The sequence below is a fragment of the Lampetra fluviatilis genome, chromosome 35 (assembly GCF_964198595.1).
Source record: "Lampetra fluviatilis chromosome 35, kcLamFluv1.1, whole genome shotgun sequence".
NCBI lineage: Eukaryota > Metazoa > Chordata > Hyperoartia > Petromyzontiformes > Petromyzontidae > Lampetra > Lampetra fluviatilis.
Window position 1 is genome coordinate 7660460 of NC_136309.1, and position 25560 is coordinate 7686019.

General features: G+C 46.9%; 1 protein-coding gene across 1 annotated transcript in view; it reads left to right on the forward strand.

Moving 5' to 3' along the window:
• Positions 1-25309, forward strand: part of LOC144944594 (cytoplasmic phosphatidylinositol transfer protein 1-like) — a 185176-nt gene extending 159867 nt beyond the window's left edge. Inside the window, 4 exon segments of the mRNA XM_078872889.1 lie at positions 1057-1212; positions 2134-2197; positions 24901-25028; positions 25030-25309. Coding sequence (XP_078729015.1) covers positions 1057-1212; positions 2134-2197; positions 24901-25028; positions 25030-25170 — 489 coding nt within the window. The 3' untranslated portion in view covers positions 25171-25309.
• The last annotated feature ends 251 nt before the right edge of the window (positions 25310-25560 follow it).

The window sequence follows — 25560 nt, forward strand, 5'->3', positions numbered from 1 at the left end:
GCTTTAAACCCGCAAATGACGATAAAACATTTCGACTCATCAAAGATCTACGGTCAATAAATCTATTTCACTGTCCTGTAATTTTCCCACCACATTCGTCTTGTTCAGCTCATTGCTGTACTCGTACATTTATTAACTAATTGCAGATATCTGTGCGGTTCCTTTTGTGTGGTACAAAGTGCATTTTATAAATCATTCCTACGAAAGGCATTACATCCAATTAGTTGGAAAAACGTTGTACACATTCCCTTGCTGCACCCACAGAGTAATTCAAATATGTAAATGGAAAGCAAACCCATCACCATGACAGAAAAATCAGTTCGGGCTGAAGCACCAAGTTTCATACAACCACCAGTAACATGCTTTTTGCTGGCATGTGCAAAACTCATCAACAGTTCCTGAATATCTGCATGTCAGCCAATGCTGCCTAGAGTTGGTCGCATCTGCTCAAAATTTTTACTTCATGGAGGTGATCTAAGACAAGAGGACCACAATGCAGTTCTTCAGGAACTCTCGATGTCCTTTGCACAACGCACGAAGCACCCAGCGCTTTTTCTATCCATTGAGTCGCGTGAAAAGTGGTTCCCTGCGGCTGCACTCCATCGGTTTTCAAACCTCCGACGCACAGGGCGAGACCCTTCGGTTAGAACTGCTGTTAGCCCCGCCACGGGGAAGCAACGTACCACCACGATCGTGATATCAAATCCAACCATTCGTTAATTTGGTAGTGGCGCCGTTCATACGGCGCAAGGCTATCGCGGAAATGCGCCCTGTTTCACGGATAGATGCGATCTGCAGCAGTTTCATAGCAGGGAAACGATGCTGCTCCTCCGTTGTTTTCCCACTCGGGTACACGAATGGGCGTGATGACCTCAAAATCACGAATTGATCGCGCGGCTTGAACGATCTGCCAAACAGCACCACTCTGCCGGATCACGAACGCCGCTAGAATTCTCCCTCTTCTGAGCGGCGATCGAAGGGCTGAGTTGTATGACCCCCACCTCCCCCCCACTGCGCCCCCCCTCCCCCACTGGTGCGCGCTTCCCACACCCGCAGGATGTGAGGCAGTTCAAGTCTCTCAAGACGGGACGGGGCCCCCTGGCCGAGGGCTGGAGGGACACGCTGGGGCCCATCATGTGCTCCTACAAGCTCGTCACCGTCAAGTTCGAGGTGTGGGGCCTGCAGACGCGCGTGGAGCAGTTCGTGCACAAGGTGAGAAATCCCCAGAGGTGGGACAAAGTCATTGTTATGCAAGTCACAAGTAAGTCTCAAGTCTTTGCTCTCGAGTCCCGAGTCAAGTCGAGTCAAAGATGAGGCAAGTCCAAGTCGAGTCTGAAGTCATCAAAATCATGACTCGAGTCTGACTCGAGTCCAAGTCGCATGACTCGAGTCCACACCTCTGAGGTGGGACAAAGTCATTGTTGTGCAAGTCACAAGTAAGTCTCAAGTCTTTGCTCTCGAGTCCCGAGTCAAGTCGAGTCAAAGATGAGGCAAGTCCAAGTCGAGTCTGAAGTCATCAAAATCATGACTCGAGTCTGACTCGAGTCCAAGTCGCATGACTCGAGTCCACACCTCTGGAAATCCCCCGCTGCTCCGTAACACGCGTGGTGTGCACGCGTGTGCAATGTGTGTGTCAGTCAACCCATGGCACCTGGGTCTGTCCCGTGACCTCCTGCCGGCGGGCTAACAGCACTTGCCCCAACAGTCTGTTAAGGCTATATGGGCGATCTTTGTTTTCGGTGTGCCGCGTGGGGAGCGGTAGTGTAGTAGTTAGTGTACTGTGCTACGAACACGGCGAACCGGTTCAATTCCCACTCACGGCAGCGATCAGTGACGATTATCTGAACCTGGGCCTTCCCTAGGTCAACTCAGCCTCAAATGAGAACCTGGTGCGGTGTGTAAAATCATCACCGCTGGGGAGTCAATGACAGCCGGGCGTGGTGCTGGCCACCCACCCCCTCGTGTGCCGTTCTGGTCTTCATAGGTGCTCCCTAACAACACTTTGCCCCAACAGTCTGTTCAGGCTATACGGGGTGGGGGGGGGGGAATCTTTGCCTTTGGTTCTGTGCCGCGTAGCCGCGCGCAGCGTGCATGCTCACAACGCGTGCTGGTGTGTGTGCGCCCCGCAAGCAGGTGGTGCGGGATGTGCTGATGGTGGGGCACAGGCAGGCGTTTGCCTGGATCGACGAGTGGTACGGTGAGTCCGCTGCGCCCCGGATCCTCCCCGCCCCCCCCCCTCCCCCACCCCGCGGGAGACGTTCAACGAAGAATTCAACGTTCGTGACCCAAGACGGAGGGAGCCCCCAGCGCGTGCCGATGGCGGAACACGGAGGCCCCGGGGTCTGGGCTTCCCAGCGTTGAGCTTTCCTTCGGTCGAAGCTTTTTGCCACGAGCTAGCGACGGCGTTTTCGACTCCTGGGGGTAACCCGTAGTGGCGTGGCCCTTCGCGGACGTCCGCGCTTGGATTGCAAGTGGCTGAGGAAACGCACGAGCTAGTTTGAACACGTGATGTTATTGTTCACTCCTGCATTGATATCGTGTGGGGCTGAGCGGGGGGGTGGGGGGGCGCTGTCCGGTCGATTTCGTGAGAAGGTTGTAGGTTTAAGACGTAGTGAGCTTTCGCGACCAATGTTATTCATTATGAAGGTTTTTGGATTAGATCGCGTAAGTATAAATGTGTCGTAACCCTCCACCACCCGACACGGCCAGTAAGATTTGTCACGTAAACACCGCGGCAATTAGTTACTACTTCAGCCCACCGGTGTGTTGGAGAGTAAATCCACAACATTTACAATTTGAATACGACGTTTCGCTGGTAATTAGAATAATAATAATGGTATATAAGCCAAATCAGTTCACGTGCAGGTGCGAGGTGGATGAGCACGTCACAGGATAATGAGAGTTGGTGGTTGTGGTGCCTTCTTGGCAAGGCCTTCTTCCAGCAGTGGATTGACCATGGTTGATAGGGATAATTGCAACTCACTACTCTATGGGATGTCTAGCAAAAAATTGTTTTACCAAGCTTCTGCGTGTACAACATTCGACCGTGTCCGTCCAGTCTCCACCGAGCTGCATTGGCTTCCGGTTGCCGAACGAATACATCATGAGATCGCACTCATTACACTCGAAGTGCTTGGCCACAAATGAATGACAGTGTCTTGCTTGTCTGGTCACGAAGAAAAAAAAAATCGCACCAACTCTGGTCATCCTCGCAGTGGCTTTTGGCGAGCTATCGAACAAAGAGGGTCACTGCATTGTGCGCTTTCAGGTGCGCTTTTGCGGCCGTCTGGAACGCTCTTCCTTATCATGTTAGGAAGCCACAGAAGCTGTGCACTTTTAAATCATCTGGATTGAAAACTAATTTCTTTAGAACTGCTTTTCATATTTACTTTGTTGTCATTCCCGCGCACCTCTGAAGAGCATGGTTGGCTATGTATGTTGCGAAAAAAGATCAACACACACATATATACATGATGATGACTTACAACCAGGAGATGGCCCAATGAGACTGTAGCCTCTATTTTGCAAGGGTGACATTTTTTGAATAATATTAGAAAAGGTCACAAATTCTGACGAAAAGTCTGCAACAGAAGAGGCAATCGGCAGCGCATGTCCGCAGCCAATGTTGCGGTTTAAACGCTGTTCGGGCGGTGCACTCCATGATGTTCAAATTGGTCGAACGGCCCCACTGCCACCACCGACCCAGACACCTACATCTCCATGCACGCTTCGCCAACACAGCAACCACAATTGATTTGGATGGGCGCCGTCGTCTCGTCATCCGCCTCATGGGATGGAGCATCGCTCGCGTGAACAATTCCATTCCAAGGGCTCACAAGGTCAGGAACTTCATCCCGACCGGCTGGATCGTCCCGCGGCTGGGCCCTGCCGCTGTCTGTGAACAGAGAGATCGCTCGCTCGCTCACACCAGCTTCCTTCCCTCTGGCCTCCATTCAAAAAACGTTGCCGTCTTGAGCTTTGACCTAGGCTGCGTGTTCCTCCAGAGACTGTCGTCTCCTGTGCGACACTTTGCCAAAAGCTGCGTCACTCCCGTGACTGAACTTCCCCGCACTACTGACAATCACAAAAAAAGATTTTCAGTTCACTGGAAAGCGTCTTTTGGGTTTCAAAACAACGATGGCTTTTCGCTGTTCAAAGCATCACAGCTGAACTTTGTCAAATGTGGGCAATGCGTAGGCCACATATGGCCACGGTGGTAAGGGTGCTATCGCTACCCTGACCCTCCCTTCCGCCACCCCAACTCTTACCTGGCTGCCTACAGGTGAGAACAATGGCGTGTATCCTCCTACACCGAAATTCCTGCGGGCAGGTGAGCAGGAGCCAATTGACTTCATTTTATTCCCCTTTGGCCTGAGCCGGGAAGTCGAACCCATGTTATTTGCTTCTTAAGTGAAGCCTCCTTGAAGTCTAACCCTCTGCTTCGGGGGGCTCCTCGGCACTGCGGAGGCAAGCTGCCCCTCCCCTCCTCCTCCACTTCCTTCTCGCCACTTTTGTCGAGTGCCGTAGGTGAAATTGATAGCACGTTCATGTGCGTGCGAATCAACATGTGTGTACATGTGCATGAACGCACGGGGTCGGTCAGGAAGATGTCTCGGTACCCGGCTCGTTAGATGCAGTGTAACCTCTGGCTGTGGGTGCCAGTTGCGTGCCTACTCCAGTGACGGTAAATATTCAGTGAGACTTCACAACACACACACGTATAAAATAAACACATGCGCACATGCAAATGAACATGCAGCATTCGGAAACCAAAACGTTACCAATGTCATTAGAATCTCGGGAACATCATTGCCGACGAAACTGAGTGCAGTATTCATGACCTGCCATTCGGAGAAAGAAAGAAAAAAACCCGCTGTATCGACGCATAATTTTCGCAACGATTTTTAGAGCCCGGATCAACGACCTTGTTGCAAATGACTTTGGCCTGTGCCCGCACGTGAAAAAGGTCAAATGCATCGGCGAGCATTCCGTGATGTGGCAGCCACTGGCGGAGTTCTTTCTATCGCGCCCCTTTCGGTGGCATTTCACGAACACAACGCACGCACTCTCGGACGCGGGTCGGGGGGGGTAGTTTTGGAAATCGTCGCCCGCAACGCCACTCGTGGCGAAATTGAACCGAAGTCGTTTGAGTTAATTGGGGAGCGCGGCGCAAATTGGCATCGTTTTCACCGCCGTTTGGGAGCTCGATTCGCGAGTCGCAGCGTTGCGATAGCCGCTCCCGGGGATGCGCGCGCTCAAATATACTAGATTTTGGCATTTAAATGTTTTCAATGTTTGCAGGAATAAAATGCCACTTTTCGAGAGCGGTCGTGCAATGTAATTCTCCTCCCAATTAAATTCTCCTGCGTGCTGTCGTCTGCGACAGTGGTGCCGTGGCGCGACGGGGGCTAAGGGACCACAAATGAAAAAGTGACAACGCTTTTATTCCACTTGTGGGTTGCCTTTGCCCATCATCCCTCTCGAGGTCGATAAAAGTAGGACCGCTTTGTGATAAGTTAACAGTGGTTGTCTTGTGAAGAGACTGACCACCCCACCTATCCCCCCCCCCCAGCATAGGAATGTGAAATTTCCATCACTGCAATCAGGATCATAAATTTTGATTAAATTAACGAGATGCCGAATTTGGCATGATACAGGAGAACTCCTTATTTTACGCATTTTTCTTTGGCAAATAAAAGTTCTTCAGTAAATCTATCCTGTTACCCGCAATTTTTCTCACGGGATAAGCATTCCTGGATAACCGCATGGATAATATGATCTGCCATATTAGTTCACACGCTGTTACATCACCGGTGCCTAACCCTAATGTGGTGTCGGATAATAATTAAGAAAAACAATTGAATGTTTACAACAACAACAAAAATCATACTCTTTGGTTCTTTCGGTAAAGTCACGTAGGTAGAAAAATAAAATAAAAAAATTAAACAAAATTATCCCCACGTGACTTTACCGAAAGAACCAAAGAGTATGGATTCCTGCAGTCACGAAAGCTTCAAATCAAGAAACAACAAAAATCACTTTTGTTCGGATAGCAGCGAGTGGCGAATTGTAACATTGAATTGCGCAATTTGTGAACGTACGGGTTAAACAAGACGGCGATGTTAATTGGAGCATGAGTAATGAAGTTTCCAATGGAACACGTGCTTGTTTCCGTAGCGGAGAGCGAGCAAAGTCAGGGCTATGGATTTTTTATCGAGGTGTCACGTGTGATGTCATTGACCTTGTTATCTGAGCTCAGAATTCCTGCTGCTTGTGACAGCCACAGCAGTGCATTTTTTTGTTGTTGTTCCGTAAATGTTTTTTTTTTACGACTTACATATAAGCAACGATTTTGCTTAGGATGGCCGCATTTTTCCATTTACAAACCGCGCCAGAGATTGTAACGATTCACTAAAACCCCGACAATTCGAAGAAATTGTGGCCGCGGTTTCAGGGTCGAAAAATGCAATCGTCGATTCCATTTCTGTCTCGCCCTGTACCGCCTTGTTTTGCATTCACTCGTTAGTGTGCACGGCGCGCGTTCGCTCCATGGCGGGTCTAAATGATGTAACGTCAAAAAAAGAATTCTCGGCTCGCACGCGATTAGACGGGTGCATCATCGTAAAGGGTTTTAATATATTTTAACGAGACGCGTCGTTGTGCACCTGTAAAATAACACCAAGCCGTAAGTAATGGGGGGGGGGGGGGTGGGTTTGAATAGAAACAAAACTTTAATCAGCATCAGCATTCTGAAGTTATCAAGTGGGCGATGAGCATCGCGGAAAGAAACGTGAAAACACCTGCATTTCGAAATTTCATACAAAGGTCCGGCATATTGATTGCATGAGGCAGCGAGTGGTTCTTAACCTTCACTGCAGCCGGCACCCCTTGGGTTCTCAATAGTATTTTTGTAAAAAAAAAAGATATAATGTTAACAATACATATCTTATTGGTTCTTTCGATAAAGTCACGTAGAAGGGAAATAATAAAATAATAAAAATAAAACATAATAAAATAATTCTCACGACGTTTCGGCCACAACGCAAGCAGCCGTCCTCAGGTGAAGAACAGGTCTGTCGGTTTGGTGAAACAATGTAGTTGTACTTACGTGGCTCGTGCTCAACCTGTTTTTGACGATTTACCTTCTAAAAAAAACCAAATCTGGCCACGTCTCGCACACCCCCAGAAAGCCACCGCTCGCCCCCCGGGTGGTTGCGTGCGTCCCAGGTTAATAAGAAGAACCACCGGCACAATGGATCCCTTACGCAGGGTGCAGGTGGGATGCTGGCGAACCACACGTGGCTGTTACCTCTTGTGCTTTGGAGGAGCGAGTGCGTCAGGGCCCAGCTGAATGGAGAACGGGGAGGGGGGTGGGAGGCGCTTCACGAAAGATAAAACCTCAAGAACAAAACGAAACTTTTCATTCGCTCACCCGCCAGGCGTTTCACACTCGCGCGCAAGCGTCGAACGTCAACGCGGTTACGGCGAAAAGCGAAATGCGTGCAAAGTTTATTTTGTGTTTGCGCGGAAATGTATTGCACAAATCGTGTAACGGCGGTTGTGACAGTTATGGTCTTTCCTTAATGAGATATTCATTTCCCTTCTGCTTTGCCCCATGCATAATGCATGCACGACTTGACAAAGGCTTATTAGGACTGAGCTCCGTCTATCGCATTTGAATTTCCCATTAACGCCTGTCTGGCTGCAGAGAGAGGGCTCCTAATGCCCCTTTTTCTTCTTCTTCTAAAAACACAAGCATTAACACCTCTTAGGCTGCCTCTGGATTATTGCTCGTAATTATACAATGGACCGACGGTGTGTGGCTTGCAAGGCTTGGACCCAGAGTGCCTGACTGCTCTGGAATTGACAACTCAAAGTGGGGGGGACACGGGCTGGCGGGTGTGGAGGGCGGTCATCGATGCCATTTATTTAACGATTCGTTCCTCGCGGGGCTGTCGTCGTGGTTGACTGATTTCGTCCCATCGATTTCTATTCATCGATTTCGGCCCCATTTAATTAAACACGACGGCTGAGCGGCCGCCAAAATAAATAAAAATCCGCTTGCTCTGCAGAGATTGTTCTCATCGGCAGCTTGGACACATTGAGAAAATATTCAGGAGCAATTTCGTGGTGGAGGAGGGAAGTATGAAAAGGGGGGGGTGGGGGTGTCAAACAATGTGCGAGATCAATCTCTGCGGCAATAACTTCTCAACTCACGTTCCATGCCCCCTCGGCCAATTGAAATTTCTTCCTATCGATTTCATTTGCCCGTGGTCACGTGCAACGTGAACTCTCGCGCGCCCGGGGGCTTTCCCCCCAAAAAACCGCACCCGGCCGTTCCGAGTACCACGTGGGGGGTAGAAGCGGCTGTGTTGCTGCGGCCGTGAGGTGGTGCCTTGTAAGGGTGCCAGTAAGGGGGGGGGGGGCACAGGTGGCGCATCGGCCAACAGTCATCTCAGTCAGTCTACCCATGTGGCACCTGCTGGGTCTGCCCCGTGACCTGCCGGCGGGCGTTCGACACTTCACGTGACCTTAACGTGCACCTAGCCTGGCACGAGCGGCGTGGTGACGTCGTTGATGTACGACCACCGGAAAGCAGCCACCACTGGCATGAGGCGTGTGCTGTAAAACGCTCCCTCCCCCCAACCGCCCCCCCCCCCCTCCGCCGCGGACGACGACACGAGCAAGATGCGTTCTTCGTAACCTCGACGGGCACGTGGGTCTGCAGCAGTGATCCTTCGCTTCCAATAACGACTTTTCCGAAAAGCTTTCCTTGGTCTGCAACGAGGCTTGCGGATGTTTTTTGTTTCCTACTCCCTTCCTGGACGCAATGGAACCGTAGAAGCACTTTCCTGCAACGCCGCAACGATTCCCTGCACTGTTACCCTTGGCGATGGCTCCTCCTGTTTTACGTTGGATGAACGCAAGGCTACCTCCAACCCTGACTCTGCTCCTTCACCCCCCCCCCCTCGTCTTGTCCGAAAGCTTTGTTCCTAAGCGCTAAGCAAGAAGCTGCTTCGGGGGGTAGTAGTGGGCCGGACTAACTACCTTGGCTTGCTTGCCTTTCCTCCTTTCTCGCACGGTTCTTGCCGACGCTTTGGTGGCCCTAGTTTCCCTTCCTTCGATGCTCCGAGCACTCGGAAACCGAATGGCTCAACAACCCCCCCTCCTCCTCCTCCTCTTGGACATCAGCGTCCACCGTGGCGGCGCGGGAGTTAAAAAAAGGCGAAGTCTGCGTTTTGTTGGACACTCTGGAACATACTTTTTTGCAGACATGAGTCTGGAGGACGTCCGTGAGTACGAGCGGAACATGCACGAGAAAACCAATCTCAAAATCGGAGTTCAGGTCTCTCCCGTCGAGAGCCAGGCCGAGCTGATCGACAGCAGTGACGGCCGCGAGACGCAGAAGAACAATGTACGTTGCCGGCGTCTCCGTTTCGCTGTCGGAAAATCCAGGACGACCTCCTTCCTCCTTCTTCCTCGTCGTCTTGCTGACCTTTTGCTTCCGTTCAGTAAATTGTTTTTCTCGCTTGTGCTTTCACCGTTCTATTTCCCACTCGAGGTGGCCCCTGTGCGCGTGTGTGTGTCGACAGCCTTTGCGTGACTAGTTTCTGAAAAAATGTTGCCGTTCACTGTGTAAATAACACGAAATAATATAAAAGGGTCTTTGTCTATAAATAGCGGGGCAGCTCACAGGCATTGATTTAAGCGAGCCTGGTCTTGCCGATGAGACGTTGAATGTCGAAACCACTTCAGAATTTGTTTGTGTTGAACTAATGCTGCTGATCGGAAGGCCGTGTGGCCGATGGAACGTTGAAGACAATACTTTTGTGTGGCCGACGGCAAGTTGAAGACATTACGTTTATTTGTACGTGGAGACAGACATCAGAAGGGGAGTTACATATTTAGCTATTTCAATGGGGCATTGCCAATGTTTAGAATGGTCACCTTTGTGGTAAAACGCCTAATGTCCTGGCCTCTCCAAATGAGGGCATGATGACGCCAGCGTTTTTGCGCAAGGCGCATTTCGACCTTTTCAGCTGTTCACCTTGTCACATGCTCTTAAATTGTTGGATCTGCCACGTCCCCCCCCATTTCTCAATGCCCTCCCTGGCTCTCTCTCTCAACCACCAGCTATGCCAGCTCTTATTTAAACATGCTCGTTGACGTGAGAGAGTGCTGGCTGAGCCGTGGTACCCTGATATTAGCTTTGCCTTTGTGCTGTTCGCCGTTTAGCGTTCTCTGGTCTAATACCGGTGAGACACGGCCAGAAAGGAGGCCGTGTCTGGTGTAGGTCAATTTGTTTCAAGGACAATGCATACAATATCTCCAAAGCACGTCTGTTTGCATATTCTTACCACAAGTGCGTGTGGTTAATACCAGAGGTGGGACAAAGTCATTGTTATGCAAGTCCAAGTCGAGTCGCAAGTCATCAAATTCATGACTCGAGTCTGACTCGAGTCCAAGTCACATGACTCGAGTCCACATCTCATAGGTGGGACAAAGTCATTGTTATGCAAGTCCAAGTCGAGTCGCAAGTCATCAAATTCATGACTCGAGTCTGACTCGAGTCCAAGTCACATGACTCGAGTCCACATCTCATAGGTGGGACAAAGTCATTGTTATGCAAGTCCAAGTCGAGTCGCAAGTCATCAAATTCATGACTCGAGTCTGACTCGAGTCCAAGTCACATGACTCGAGTCCACATCTCATAGGTGGGACAAAGTCATTGTTATGCAAGTCCAAGTCGAGTCGCAAGTCATCAAATTCATGACTCGAGTCTGACTCGAGTCCAAGTCACATGACTCGAGTCCACATCTCATAGGTGGGACAAAGTCATTGTTATGCAAGTCCAAGTCGAGTCGCAAGTCATCAAATTCATGACTCGAGTCTGACTCGAGTCCAAGTCACATGACTCGAGTCCACACCTCTGGTTAATACAGACTTTCTTCTTTTTTGTAATGGTGTCTATTTTGGTGTTTGAACATCTTAACACCTGTATTGTTGCTGGAAAAGGTGAAGCAACTTCTTTATTCATCAGTGGTGGAGATGACTTTGTTACATTTCTCTCTCAAAGGGCCGGATAAGGGCACGTATCTCAATGTGGGTGTTATTTTTCACCTGAGATTTTGCAGAGCACAGATACAGTGAATGTAATGTTGGCCTTTGTTTGCCGAGATAATTCAATTTTGCCCAGCAGATAATAATACCGGTATCCTTTATTGTAGCAGATATGTACACAGTCGCAAAATGTGTCTCCGCAGGACGATGTGTCTAGCAACATTACCACCTTTGTTTTCACAATCAAATGCACATCCGTGTTATTTGTGTTGCCTTGACGTTCTGAAGACAGCATGTGTTGACTTGCAAGGACTATAATTAAAGTTCGTCATCGAAAATTGATTGATCATATCTGCAAACCCACATTCGAATGAACGACTATTGCTTAATTTTCCTACGAATCGGAGTGATTGAATAGTAAACTTACAATCATTCCCTATGACTTGTGGCATTATTAGACACTGGTCCGTCTAATCATGCAGCAGTCTCTCTTTGAACAATGTTTAATCACCAGAAAATACATTATCACGCTGCAGGGAAAATTATGTGCCTTTTAGTTAACTGAACTCTTTGATGCAATGACACTTTTAAGTATTCTGTGACTTTATCTTTAGCAAAAAGGTTAATTGCACTGAATTGGTTATAGCATTTCAATAACATTCAATCAAGCAATCCATCTTTGTTTTACGTGCCAATATCGCCCTCAAGTAAGTGTGCATCGGTGCACCATTACAGCAGAACCGGGAGCGGTACATGGGGGGGGGGGGGGAAGGCCACGGATAAATAGGAATGAAAAAATAAACATGTCACGTCCTCAGCAGCCAACACCGACTGGGCAAAGTAAATTGCAACCGAGCGAAAAATAAAGTGCAACCGTGTGCAACGGATAGCAAAAGAAAAGTCTGAAAATTCTGTCAGTCCACTGCCGGATGAGGGCACTCTCATGCAATGCCCAGTCGTGAGAGAGTTATTCAACCATACTTCACCACGCTGGTCAGTGCGGGTTGGCGAAGGTGGTGGGAGTGCAGAATCAGAGTGGATTCTGCTGCGATGCCCTCTACTGCCCACAACGCCTACTGCACCCGTCTCTTGCGCATGGTGGTGGTGGTGGCTCCCCATCCATGCACTACCCAGGCTCAAACGGTGCTTAGCTTCACGGTGATTTGGTCAAATTCTAGATTTGAAGTTTTCGTGACTGCAAGGATCCATACTCTTTGGTTCTTTCGATAAAGTCACGTCGGTGAAAAAAAATAGAAGAATACAATTTTATTATTATTTTTATTATTATAATTTTTTAACCTACGTGACTTTACCGAAAGAACCAAAGAGTATGGATTTGGTCAAAGTCATGGCTATGGCAGTCAATGATAAACAAAGGATAAGTCGCAATTTTCAACGTTTTATAACATTATGTAGTTACGACTTTGAGAACAGATTTAATCCAGACTTTGCTCTGCATGTGGCCTGCAATGATGTACTGCTGCTTGTTTTTCAATAATCAAAGAATATCCTTTTACATTTAGGAGTAATATGAACTTGAATCGCATGTCACAGTGATATCAAAAGTAACGTTCTTAAATTTTGAATTAAAACGTTCGTGACTGCAGGAATTCATATTCTTTGGTTTTTTTCGATGAAGTCACATAGATAGAAAAATAACAATAAAAAATAAAGTGAATAGAAATAATAAAATATAATACAAATAATAAAAAACAAAAAAAACACTAACGTAGACTGTAGCCTGGTTATTAAGCTCGGTGAGTGTACTGCCAGTCTATAATGTAGATTGTAGCCTGGTTTTTAACCTCGGTGAGCGTACTGGTGTAGAGCAGGACTTCGTCCCCGGGTATCAAGGATCACACGGAGGCCAGATTCTGTTCAGGGCTGCCCGTCGTTTATTCCTTCTCTCTCTCTTACGATCAGAGGAAACAAGAAGATGCTCGGTGTAGTCGACACTTTGCTTCGTTCATCATTTTTTCAATGCATTGCTTTATGTGCCCCCCCCCCCCTTTTTTAATGAAAGATTTCACAAAAGATTTTACGCTCTGCTCTCCTCCTTCTTACCCCTTCCCTCTCTCTCTACCCCCTCTCTCTACCCCCCCCATCTCTCTACCCCCTCTCTCCCTCCTCTATGTCTATGTTCCCCCTGTTTTCTAGGATAATTCTTCTTTTTTGACAAGTGCTCTCTCCTCTCTCTCCTTTTTTATTTTTATGATCAGTGGAAACAAGAAGATGCTCGGTGTAGTCGGCACTTTGCTTCGTTCATCATTTCGTAATTTAAAAAAATAATAACTTTGCTTTATGTAAACCCCCATCTCTCGCTCACTCTCTCGCTCACTCTCTCGCTCTCCTCTCTCTCCTCCTCTCCTCTTCCGGTCCCCCTTCGGGCTCCTACTTTTCCGTCCCCCTTCCCGCGCTCGCCCCTCGTCCGGTCCTCGCGGTAATCCGCTACACTGGCAGTCTATAATGTAGTTGGTGGCGTAAAAAAAAAAAACCCGGACACAGCGACGTTCAGGATCGCAGTCGCAATAGGCCGTCAGCCCTGCGCCCTGCTCGTCACCCTGCTGCCAGAGCACGGGGATGTGGATTTGGTTTGTCCCTTGACGTTGTTCTGGGGCGGTCTGAGCAGGAGTGTCTAAAAAGGTTAGGGGTCACGGTTTAGGAAGTCGTTGATCATTTTCGCTGTCATTTTTTGTAAAGCCGCCCGTGCCTGTCGATCCGATGCAACGTTATATTCTGCACGTTTGACAGGTGGCAAATCCCGCTTGGATGTGACTTGGTTTTCTTGGTGTTATTTTTTTTTATATCCACACATACATCACTCACGATAGAGACCGAAAGAGGAGGAGGATTTCTCCACAATTCTGGCCGTCGCCTGACGAGGCTGGTTGTAATTAGCAGCGGAACGTCGTACTCGAATTGTAAATGTTGTGGGCTTACTCTTCAACACACAAGCGGTGTGCTGGACTAGTAACTAATTGGCACGTTTTGTTCACGTGACAAACCTTGCTAAATGGCTGTGTCTTGTGGTGGCGGGTTTAACGACACATTTATATTTACTCTATGGAACCAACAAAGCCTCGATTATGAATAATGTTGGTCGCGAAAGCCTACATGTTAAACGACATGACTTGGATGGACAGAATCGGCTATAATGCTTTTTTCAAAATGCCAGCATCTCACCACACAAACTGAAAGGATGTGACATTTGATGCAAAGTTTAGTCTAATGACAGTTCAGTTTTCTGTAAATAAAATTGAATTTTAAGTGGGAACAGCATGTTATATGTCAAAAGTTGAGATTTTCGTGTTATTGCTTTGTGTTATTGCTGAAATTCAGGTTGGAGAAAACTTTGGCTCACTCAATGGGTGCTCTGTCAATGTTTGTGCAATTTAGCAAATCGTCCCTGCTGTCTCCTTGTTGGTACAAGTAAGGTGGCATGTTCAGTAGGCATGCTGTGATTTACGATGTGATGGGGCTGGGGGGGGGAGGGTAATAATTACTTTACATGATGGATATTTCATCACCATGTTTACTTATTTGTAAAAGACTTGGGCCATCAGATTATTACTCACACTTGAATTTGGCATTTGGTTAAAAAAAAAGGACTCTGAGGCTTATCGAGTATATTATTTTTATTGCAGTAAATATACAACGAAGGGACTTGTATTGAGTTTACGTTTGGGACTAGCGATGAACTGTTGGGATTGAGTAAGTCCCAGAAATCAAACACGTACACAAACACTCCGGGTGTGTATGCTGCACAATTCTACAAGTTACCGGGGAATGTAATGAGTTTTAATGTGGCAGAACGAAAGAAAAAAAGACCCAACCTTTTTTCATCCACATGCTTAGGAGATGTATAGTCTCCCACATGCCCTTCTAACGGCAGAGAAACACCAACACTGGGAACACACTTCTTGCCATTTTGTAAGGGCAGATGTCATTGCACGTCTTGCACGTGCACCTCCTTGTTCTCATATTGGGGATTAGCAGGGTTGTCTATGTACGGTCCGAAATAAGTTCAACATATAAAGCTTTCGTGACTGCAGGGATTCATATTCTTGGTTCTTTCGGTAAAGTCACGTAGAAGGGAAACAATAAAATAATAAAAATATAAAACAATTAAATTCTCACGACGTTTCGATTGCAACACAAGCAATCATCAAAACCACAGTAAGAAAATTGTATTACTGTGGTTTTCACACCTGATGATGATTGCTTGTGTTGCAATTTTCTTACTGTGGTATGTATGCATATCTATGGTGTGAAAACCACAGTAAGAACATTTATTGTTTTATATTTTAATTATTTTATTGTTTTCCTTCTACGTGACTTTACTGAAAGAAGCAGGAATATAAGTTCAATATACATAAATTCTATATGATGAAAAATAAGAATAGGTTTTACCCTTTCTGGCAACACTGGCAAAAAAAGTCCCATAGATATAACTGCTTGATCCGAGCCATAAGTGTTTCAATGCTTGCTTTGTCTTTATACTGTTTGCCTTTTGGCGTTCTCTGGTCTAACTAACACTGATGAGACAAGGCTATAAAGAAGGCTGCTGTCTGTGGTTTCAAAAGCAATGCAGAAATTATCATAGCATGTTTGTTTGGCATGTTTTAACACACATATGTGTGGTTAATGCAGACTTGATGCCTTGCAAAAGGATGTGTTGTTTTGAACATCTTAACACCTTTTTTCATTGCCAGATAGGGTAAAACCTATTCTTATGTTTCATAATTGTTGATACTGGCAAAAAAGGTCCCGTAGATATGCATTCATACAATTAGTTGCATGTGTGTTTTTCTGACTATTGAAGGGGCTCACTGGTGGTAAAAAAAAAGCAAAATAGATGTTCTCTCTATCATTGTGCCTCGCCTGATTGTTAAGAAGCGAAGCACGAGGAGGATTTGAAGGTGAAAATTGTGAAATGGACCAATATTTGAGATACAGGGAAAACCGCTGTTGTGGCAGTTACAGAAACCACGCGAACCATTACGAGTGTCCGAGGTCTCCTAGCGTGTCTCTCAGATTATACCATCGTGTTGTTGGCTACGATGTTTGATGTTTGTCTATGCGTGACGATAGCTCCATCAGAAACCGAATCAGCGAAGCGAAAGGTGGGTCATTGTGCCAGACAACGATAATCTATTTGTATTTTACCAGGTAAGGCCCACTGAGCTGTATAGCTTTTTTTCAGAAGCGACCTGGCCACAAATGATAGCTCAACGAAGTGGCTTATCACACGGAAATTTATAGCAGACAAATACAACACGTGGGTACAACCCGAGAACACATCAGAGATAAATCAACCCTGTCTCTTTTTTTGTTGTTGAAAGACAGTACTGTAGTAACCACGTGCGTGCGTGCGTAACAAATTCCCAATTGGCAACGTTCCATCCCGACTCCAACCTTCGACGTTTACAGATCTCTGTTGTGACTTGTCGCGAGTGGTATTATTGGATTGAGCAGAAACCCTGGAGGAGAGTTATCTCTCAAAAAAACCCGCGTCAGCCTTGTTATCGTCTTCTATCGCCAAGCTCACTGAACTCTTCAGTGTAAAGTGCAACTTAGCAGTAACGTCCATCAGCAGTGGAAGCCATTTACCAGAGGTGGGACAAAGTCATTGTTATGCAAGTCCAAGTCGAGTCGCAAGTCATCAAATTCATGACTCGAGTCTGACTCGAGTCCAAGTCACATGACTCGAGTCCACATCTCATAGGTGGGACAAAGTCATTGTTATGCAAGTCCAAGTCGAGTCGCAAGTCATCAAATTCATGACTCGAGTCTGACTCGAGTCCAAGTCACATGACTCGAGTCCACACCTCTGCCATTTACCATCATTGAATATTGTTCTTCCTTGCATATTATATCTGTTGCCACTTCTAATATGTAGTTCGAACGTGTGGAGGGTCTTTTTGAAAAATAAATATAACATATACATGGGTGTCAACCTCAACATGTCATTGAAATTATAAGTGATAAATAAATATCCTCTGGTGAGATTGGAATATTAGAATGCAGTGTGCAATTGTTATAGCTCAGGCCTGACATTTTGACCGTGACCAAATTGTAGAAAACTAATAACTGGATGCATCTCCATTTGCAAATTAAATGTACATTTATTTTCTTTTTGAGCTTTCAATTAGTTTAATAAGGGACAACACACACACTTCCAATTGCATATGCGCATGCCTTAAATCTTGGTCATAAGTGTGCACAGACAACTGCATTTGTCATTACAATATTTTGAGTGCAACTATCCCTACTACCCACCCTTACTGCCACCACCACCCTTGGGCTATTCTATGAATTGTCACAAGTCATTTCACGGAATTAATTGTTGTTGTTTTGACATTACAGTGAATAGTATGGCCTCTAGTGGCTGCGGGTGTAAAGTGAACACTGCATGCAAACATATATTCTTGATTGTATGTATGCATGTTGAACTTATTTCGTACCATACGTAGCAAATCATGCTAATCGGAGGCGCGGGACTCTTCTCGATGTCTATGCAGCAACTATTGGCTTCCAGCAATTTTATCCCAAAGAAGCGCCGTAGCATATGGGGATGTATTTTGTCTCGGGAAGCATTCACAAAGGACAGAGCGGCAAATTGGAAAACGACAAGCGGAGTAAATATTCAAATGTGGCTGTGAGATCAGTACCCGGCGGGATTCCTCTTGTGTACACACATTATTGGAGACATCTCTGATGTCTGCTTTAATTAGTGAAAGGCAAATACTGTAATCTTCTCACAGAACATTGCTAACCGGGCAAGCAGCCGTCTTCAGCAGCCGTCTTCAGGACCTGAAGACGGCTGCTTGCGTTGTAGCCGAAACGTCGTGAGAATTATTTGATTTTATTATGTTTTATTTTTATTATTTTATTACTTCCCTTCTACGTGACTTTACCGAAAGAACCAAGAAGATGAATCCCTGCAGTCACGAAAGCTTTAAATCGAAATTTAACCGCGGGAGACTGTTTACACAGTATAATGGTATCCCATTGGCTGCACAGTTATGCCTGCCAATTGTCGCGGTCGTGGTTGGGAGTGGAATTGTTAGATTCCTCCACAAATCGAGCGATGTTCACAGCCCCTGAGCAAGCGGCGGGGTCTTCGGCATTGTCAAGGGAAGGGTCAGAGCGGTGTTCTTCACGGCAAGGCCCTCGGGGTCACTGGCGGCCCCTGGTGACCTTTAGTGCGGCTCCTGACGTGGGGCCCCCCCGACAATACACGACACCCCTCAAGTTCAAGTTCAAGTTCATTTATTAGGTATAGCCCTGTGAGCCATTCAGCTCTTGAATCGGGTGCAACCGCAACAAACAAAAAACAAAAACATGAACAAAAAAACATCTTAAAGTGAATATGTGACTAAGTGCAAACAGAAAATCCAAGAAAAGACAGCAAAATATTGCAGAAAAAACACCGTACACCAACGCTGTGTGCAAAAATCCCAGTGGGATGCAAGTCAAACAACAACAACCACAAGACAGCTTAAATTAAGGCCATCAGTCTAACTCTGTACTACAACAAACAAACATGGCTAAACCAATAAACTTTTCGAAATCACCAAAATAAAGCCATGAAAGCAATGAAAAAGCAATCATAGGAACTGTGACAGAATTTTCACAATAAATGGCATAAACAACATGTACTACCAAAACCCTGCAGCCATAGCTGGCTGCATGAGTCACTCCACCTTTAAGATCAGCACACTAAATCAAAACACAGGTCATACTTTGTAGCGATCATCCGGAGCGAAACATTTTATTTTAGGTCACTGAATAGCACTGGCAGCTAGGGGTGTACAACTCCTCTAGAGCAGTTTTGAGTGAAGATCTCATAGGTAGTGACTCAAGTTTCAATTTATTGGCAACAGCATTCCAGACCCTGGGGGCATCAATAGCAAAGGCCCTTCCTCCAGTATATGTACGGCAATAGGGAATATTAAGCTGGTAAATGAGTGTAGACCTTAGGTCAAATTTGTTCTTTGAAACAGAGATGAGATCCAGCAGGTAATCTGCAGATTCTTTTGCAAGTACATCATGAATAAATAAGATCTGGTGCACAAGCCGTCGAACATTCAGAGATGTTAAGTTTGACCCAATGTAGAGGTCACAGTGGTGAGTCCTATATGGGCAGTTCAATGCAAATCTTAAGGCCGAGTGATACATTGAGTCAAGCTTCTTCAGTACAGTACTTGGGGCTGATTTATAAACAATGTCACAGTAATCAAGTAGAGGCAGTATGGTAGCTTTAATCAATTCCAAACGGAACATAGGGGGGAAGCAGTGCTTGTGTCGATATAGAAAACCAATTTTAATTTTTGTCTTTTTCCCAATATAATCAATGTGATCTTCAAAATTCAGTTTTGAATCCAGGATGATCCCAAGATACTTATAGATCTTAACTTGCTCTATTTGATCATTATTTAAGGAATGTAATTTGGGGAAAATAACTTCCCGCTTTAGTCCTGGTGAGAAGCATAGCACCTTGGTTTTGGCAGGATTTAGGACTAGTTTAAGAGCAACTAGCTGATGTTGTAGTTTGTTGAAATCACTCTGGAGCTTAGCAATCACGTCATCCGGAGAGCGGCCAGCAGTAATTAGTACCGTGTCATCTGCAAAAAGATTTACCCTGGAATAATCCAGTTCAGTGCCCAAGTCATTTACATAAAGAGAGAACAAGAGGGGGCCGAGAATGGAACCCTGTGGAACCCCTTTTGTTATCTTAACACTGTTTGACCTCCAACCATCTGTGAATACAGTTTGGGTGCGAGAAAAGAGGTAATTTTTTAACCATTTTACTGTGTTTTCGGAAAAACCGAGGCAACTTATTTTACTAAGCAGGATGTTGTGGTCTACTGTATCAAAAGCTTTGGACAAGTCAAGAAAAAGACAGGCGCAGTACTGCTTATTATCAAGGCTACTGTAAATGTGATTCATAGAGTCTAATGCAGCAGATGTGGTGCTGTATTTTTTTCGGAACCCAGATTGTTTTAGATGTAATAGATTGTTGGCGGACAGGAAACTGATAATTTGGTAGTTCAATAATTTTTCAAAAATTTTCATCAACGGGGACAAAATTGAGATAGGTCGGTAGTTATTTGGATCATCTTTAGGGCCCCCTTTGTGAAGTGGACGAACATAGGAATGTTTCCATTCTAGAGGAACTGATGCTTCTTTGATGGACAGGTTGAAAATATGGGCTATAGGTTTGTATATTAGGTGACCAACACTTAGTAGAGCAAAGACGGGAATACTATCTGCTCCGGTAGAGGAGGACCCTTTGAGGAAGGACAGTTGTTTCAGAACATTACTTTCGTGGATTGGCTGAAAACTAAATTCGCTTAATGTTTGGATAGGGGTGTAGGAATTTGCATGAGCAGGGGTGACTCCCAATAGATTATCAAATAGGGTACCAGCTTCAGAAAAATGAAGGTTAAAATTGTCAACTATTTTTTGGGGATCTGAAAAATATTCCCCATTTCGGTTAAGCTGAACGGGCAGATGATCTGTTTTGGATGCTTTTTCGATACATTTGATTGTTTTCCAGAAAATCCTGGCATTTCCATGAGATTCAAGGAGAGTAGAAGAGAAGTAGTCATTTTTTGCATGCCGTATTTTTTTGACGCATCTATTCCTTAAAATCCTGTATTCTAGCCAGTCATTAACCAAATTACTTTTCTGAGCACATGCCCAAGCCTTGTCTCTAGTTTTCATGAGTTTTGTAATCAAAGGATCAAACCATGGTGGACGATTGCCTTTAGTTTTAAATTTAACCAACGGAGCATGTTTGTTAAGAATTTGTAGAAACGTGTACCTGAAGGTCTCCCAAGCCGTAGTCAGGTTTGGAATATCACAGACCTTGTCAATATCCGAGTGAAGCACATCATTAGTAAATACCTGTATGCTGAAGTGTCTCATGGAGTGCTTCTCAACCAATTTAGGGGGGGCTTTGTGTCTGGCTGATGATCTCACCCCAAAAATGAAGGAGTGATCACTAAGGTTATTACCTAGAACACCAGTCAGTGCGAAATTGTGAGGGGCATTTGTCAATAGGACGTCAAGCAGAGATGACTGTCCCGGATTTTTTAGGTTGGGTCTTGTGGGGACATTTATTAATTGAAACAGGTTAAATTCATCTGCAAAATTTGTGGCCACGGCCGGCGGGTTTAGCCAATTCCAATTTAGATCACCCACTAAAACTATTTCACCTTTAGGGAGGCCCCCAAGAAGCTCTCTCAGTGCAGATGCAGCTTCAACATCCTTACCACTAGGCGGTCTATAGCAGCACACTACCAATATGTGTTGATTATTAGGGAGAGTTATTCTGAGAGCCAGACCTTCAAAGCAACATTTTTTAAACAAGGAGTGAGCTGGTGAACATGCAATAGTATTACGAACATAGATGGCAATTCCACCTCCTTTAGATCCTCGGTCAAGCCGAAAAAGGTTGTAGTTGTCAATCGTAATCTGCAAGTCATTGACGGCAGGAGTGAGAAATGTTTCTGTTAGGCAAAATATGTCCGGGTCAAGATTTGCTACTTCTAGTTTTAGTTGACTTAATTTAATCAAAAGCCCTCTGATGTTGACATGTAGAACACCAACACCTTTTCTGCCAGAAAAATCTACAGAATTATATGAGTTCTTTACATTTGGGCCAGGATGAAGCTCAATACCACCCAGAAATAAGAAAAGTAGAATTAATAGTTTGCACAGGTATTTTCTGTGAAAGGATGAAGAGCGACGAACCTTGGACGAATAGCAGCAGCTCACAGATGGTGTTATTTTTAGATAGGGTTTAAAAGGATACAATGATGGAGTGTAGAAGTGTCTATAAGTTGTTTCAGGCGGGTGTGGCCACCCTCGCACACTGACGATGTCTTATCGGCGAAAGTGGCCTCCCGTCTGAAAATGTGCGAAGAACGCTGGGTTAGATAATTATGATCGATACAGGGCAACCACTTTTAACCTCCACGAAGCGATTTCCATTTCATCCGCCTGAATGGGATGATGGGCTTAGTCAAATACCGACCGGAATATAGACTCGCAGTGTTCAAACCGTGGGTTGAGTGCTGCAGCTCCAAACGAATTGATATGTTCAATGAACACGACTAGAAATTGGATTAACTACATTCTCAGGTTGCTGGGTCCAGGCCTCACTGTCACTGCCATCCCTCTATACACAAAGTAAATTCAAAAGTAAACATCGCATTAATGGTTTGCGTCGTTTGCAAATTGAGCGTGAAATTGCTGCGTGGGCATTCGTTTCACGAGCAGGTATAACAACACACGAACTGGTGAACATATAATGACGAGATCAGTCATCGTGGAATCCAACAATGGGCGGGTGATGAATTCGCGCAAAAGGTAATTTCAGCCGTTGAGGCAAGGTGACAACGCCAGTCAAAGTTTGTTCTCCCCGTTGCGATTGCACGTCGCTTACGCCTGTTGTTGTTCAACACATCGGCGTTAACAAAAAAAAACACGATGCAGTGCAACCTGAAAACGCGATCTGAGAGCCGGATGGCACCGCCGGGATAACGTTACGAAGTTGTGTGAGATGTGTGTGTGTGGAGTCCGTGGCTTGCCGTCCAAACCCTGGCCCTCGTCATCCGAAGGACACGCCAACCTCTGGGGTTCCTCCGTGACTTCTCTCTTGAAAGGAATCACATTGGGATGAGCGACGGTGATAGAGCAACGTTGAGTCAACATTCGGTTGGAACACGCCAATAAACCAGCATCATTATTAGTGTTACCTTTCGTCAGGAACGCTTTGGCAAGTGGGGCACAAAGCACAACCACCGCTGCTCCTCAAGCTGGCCTCTCTCCTCCTCCTGGTCAATGCCCGTCTCTCGAAGCACACAGGGCAGAATGTCAGTTCTCTGTCACGACTCCAGTCGTTTGGAATTCCCTCCCTCCCCTCACCTCCCCTCCCTCCCTGCCTCCCACCCTTTGGCCCCTCCCCTCTCCTCCCTCCCTCCTCTCCTCCCTATCTACGTGAGTTTACCGAAAGAACCAAGAATATGAATTCCTGCAGTCACGAAAGTTTTATGTCACTTTCAAATTTGACAAAAGTTGGACCCCTGACGCCAGAAAACCGTGGCCGCCTCTTGCAAATGACATCGGGGGATCTTTCACGTCCACTGCGGAGCAGATGGTGCGTGGCAGTGTTATTATGCCTATTCTGCCCGCAGTATTAATCGGGGCGGCCACTGGATCTGAACCGCCAACCTCGGCAACAAGCGACGGACGCGTTGCTGCCGTGTCGCGTCACCGCCACGTTATTTATTCTATGTAGGTGTCGAAGCGATAGCGGGCTTTGATTTATTCAGTTCTGTTTATTTATAGCGGTGCGATTCACGCATCTTGCGCGTGCGTCAGGGTGTTTGGCCCATGTGTACGATCTTAGCTCGCGTGTCACACGACCGATCCTATAGCTTTCTAGCGCGCTTCAGCATTCTGAAGCTGGTCATTTTGGTTAAGATCGTTAGCTCTGATCAGATCGTGCCATGACCAATCTCACGTCACCGAGTTAACAAGTGCCACTCTCAAGTTGCCGCCTCTTTCCCAAACGCATTCTCCCTACGTCACTGCACTTCGCAGCACCGTCGTAGGATATTGTTACTGGTAGGGACCACCTGGTTCCACCAGCCCACAGGGGATTATTGTGTCCGCCCGTCCGTCGTGCATCCAAGAATGGGAGGGGTGGGGCTGGGTGGAGAGGGGAGGGTGGGGAGGGGCTGGGTGGGGAGGGTGGAGCTGGGTGGGGCTGGGTGGGGAAGGGCTGGTCACCCCGTGGTGCCCTTATAAAACTCAATGTTTAACCTACTCACGCCGGCTTGTGCCCGCCCTCACAGTCGGCCATATTTGCGGAATACACCACGCCGCCGTTGACCCTGGCCATTGACCGAGCAACCCAACGTTCCTACCAGCTCCCTCCGCAGGAATGTGTTTTCGCATCCATTGAGATGAAAGAGTGGCTCATTGAGCTTTCAGTTCCTCCGAACCACAACAAGCCTCGTTGTTTTCTTCGCGATTGCCTCCCCATGCACTGCAGTAAGCCTCTAACGGCACGGCAGTAGACACACGAAGGCATTTCCCATCAATCAATACGGTTGAGTTTAGACCCAGGTCATCACCTCTCCCGGACCGAAAGCAACGAACGCCACTTCGTGGGCAGTCACTAGTCGTCATCCTATAGACGCACTCGGCCTCGTCAAAGGGAATGTGGAATTTCCACCGCTGACTTTTGACTGCCATAGGAGATTGGCAAAGCCTCGTACTCACTCTGGCATGGAGTACCTTTGGCTGTTTTAAATTAATGAAGGTTAAATACGTATGAAAATAAAACAATCGTACACGTACATGTTTTACAGCTAGCGCGCATGTGATTTGCTTTACAGTTTTGATTCATCCCAAGTGTGGGAGGATTGCTGCCTGAGTGAACCTGAGGTCGCTCATCGCCGAGATATATGCACAGCCTGTGCACCAATCATCCTCGGTGGGGGGGGGGGAGGTGCTGGAGGGGGATTAACCCCCCACCCTCTTGCTGATGGCACAGCGCCCCCACACCCCCACCCCCCCTTCTAAATTCTTATAGCAAAGATAGAAAATTAGTCCGTGCCACATTTAGCAGCAGTTGCGGTTTTTCTTCAAAGCGGAACTTGTTTGGAGTTGAACGTTTATTTAACGTTTGTTTAACATTGGCCGCGTCGTGGAAGCCGCAAACCCCATCCCCAACGTCCACCTTTAAACCACAGCCCCCCCCCCCCCGCCCGCTTCAGGGCTGTCGCTAACGCGCCGTTCTCACGCGTGCCCCCCGTGCAGATATGAGCATGGAGGACGTGCGGGAGTACGAGAGGACCACCCAGGCGGCCACCAACCGGAAGATCGGCATCGTGCCTCCGGCCATCTCCATCTGCGACGCGAGCGCCGGCTCTTCCAGCAGCGGGCGGGGGGGGCGGCCCCTCCAGCGCCCCCACCACTCCGCTCACGCTGGACGCTCCCGACTTTCTCGGCCTGCCTCGCGACCGTCCCCGGAAAAGCTCCGCTCCGGAAACCCTCACCTTGCCCCAGCTTCGCGAGAAAAACACCTAGCGGGTGGACACGAGACGCCCGCTGGCTTTTTCTCTCTCTCTCTCTCTTCTCCTGGTCCAGGCGAAGACCCCGGCGAGCTGCGGAGCCGTCGGGGGCTTTTTTTTTTGCTCTTCGTCATTTTTTTTTTCCTTTTAAAATTCCCTTATCCCTTTCCCCCGCTCGATGCTATTTCTGCTTTGTGCTGCAATCGCTGTTGAGGCATGCTCCTCCGCAAGGAGGACGGGTAGCACCCGGCCGGCCCCGTGTCCCCTTTACGCATCCTCCCCTCTCTTCCCCCTCACTCCCCCACTTTTGTAGCCGAGTGCGGGAGGTTGAACGTTGAAACGGTACGTTGCGAGGAGAGCTGTGCAGCCACCCGAGGGGGCGTCGTCTTGCTCGCCCGTGAGAGAC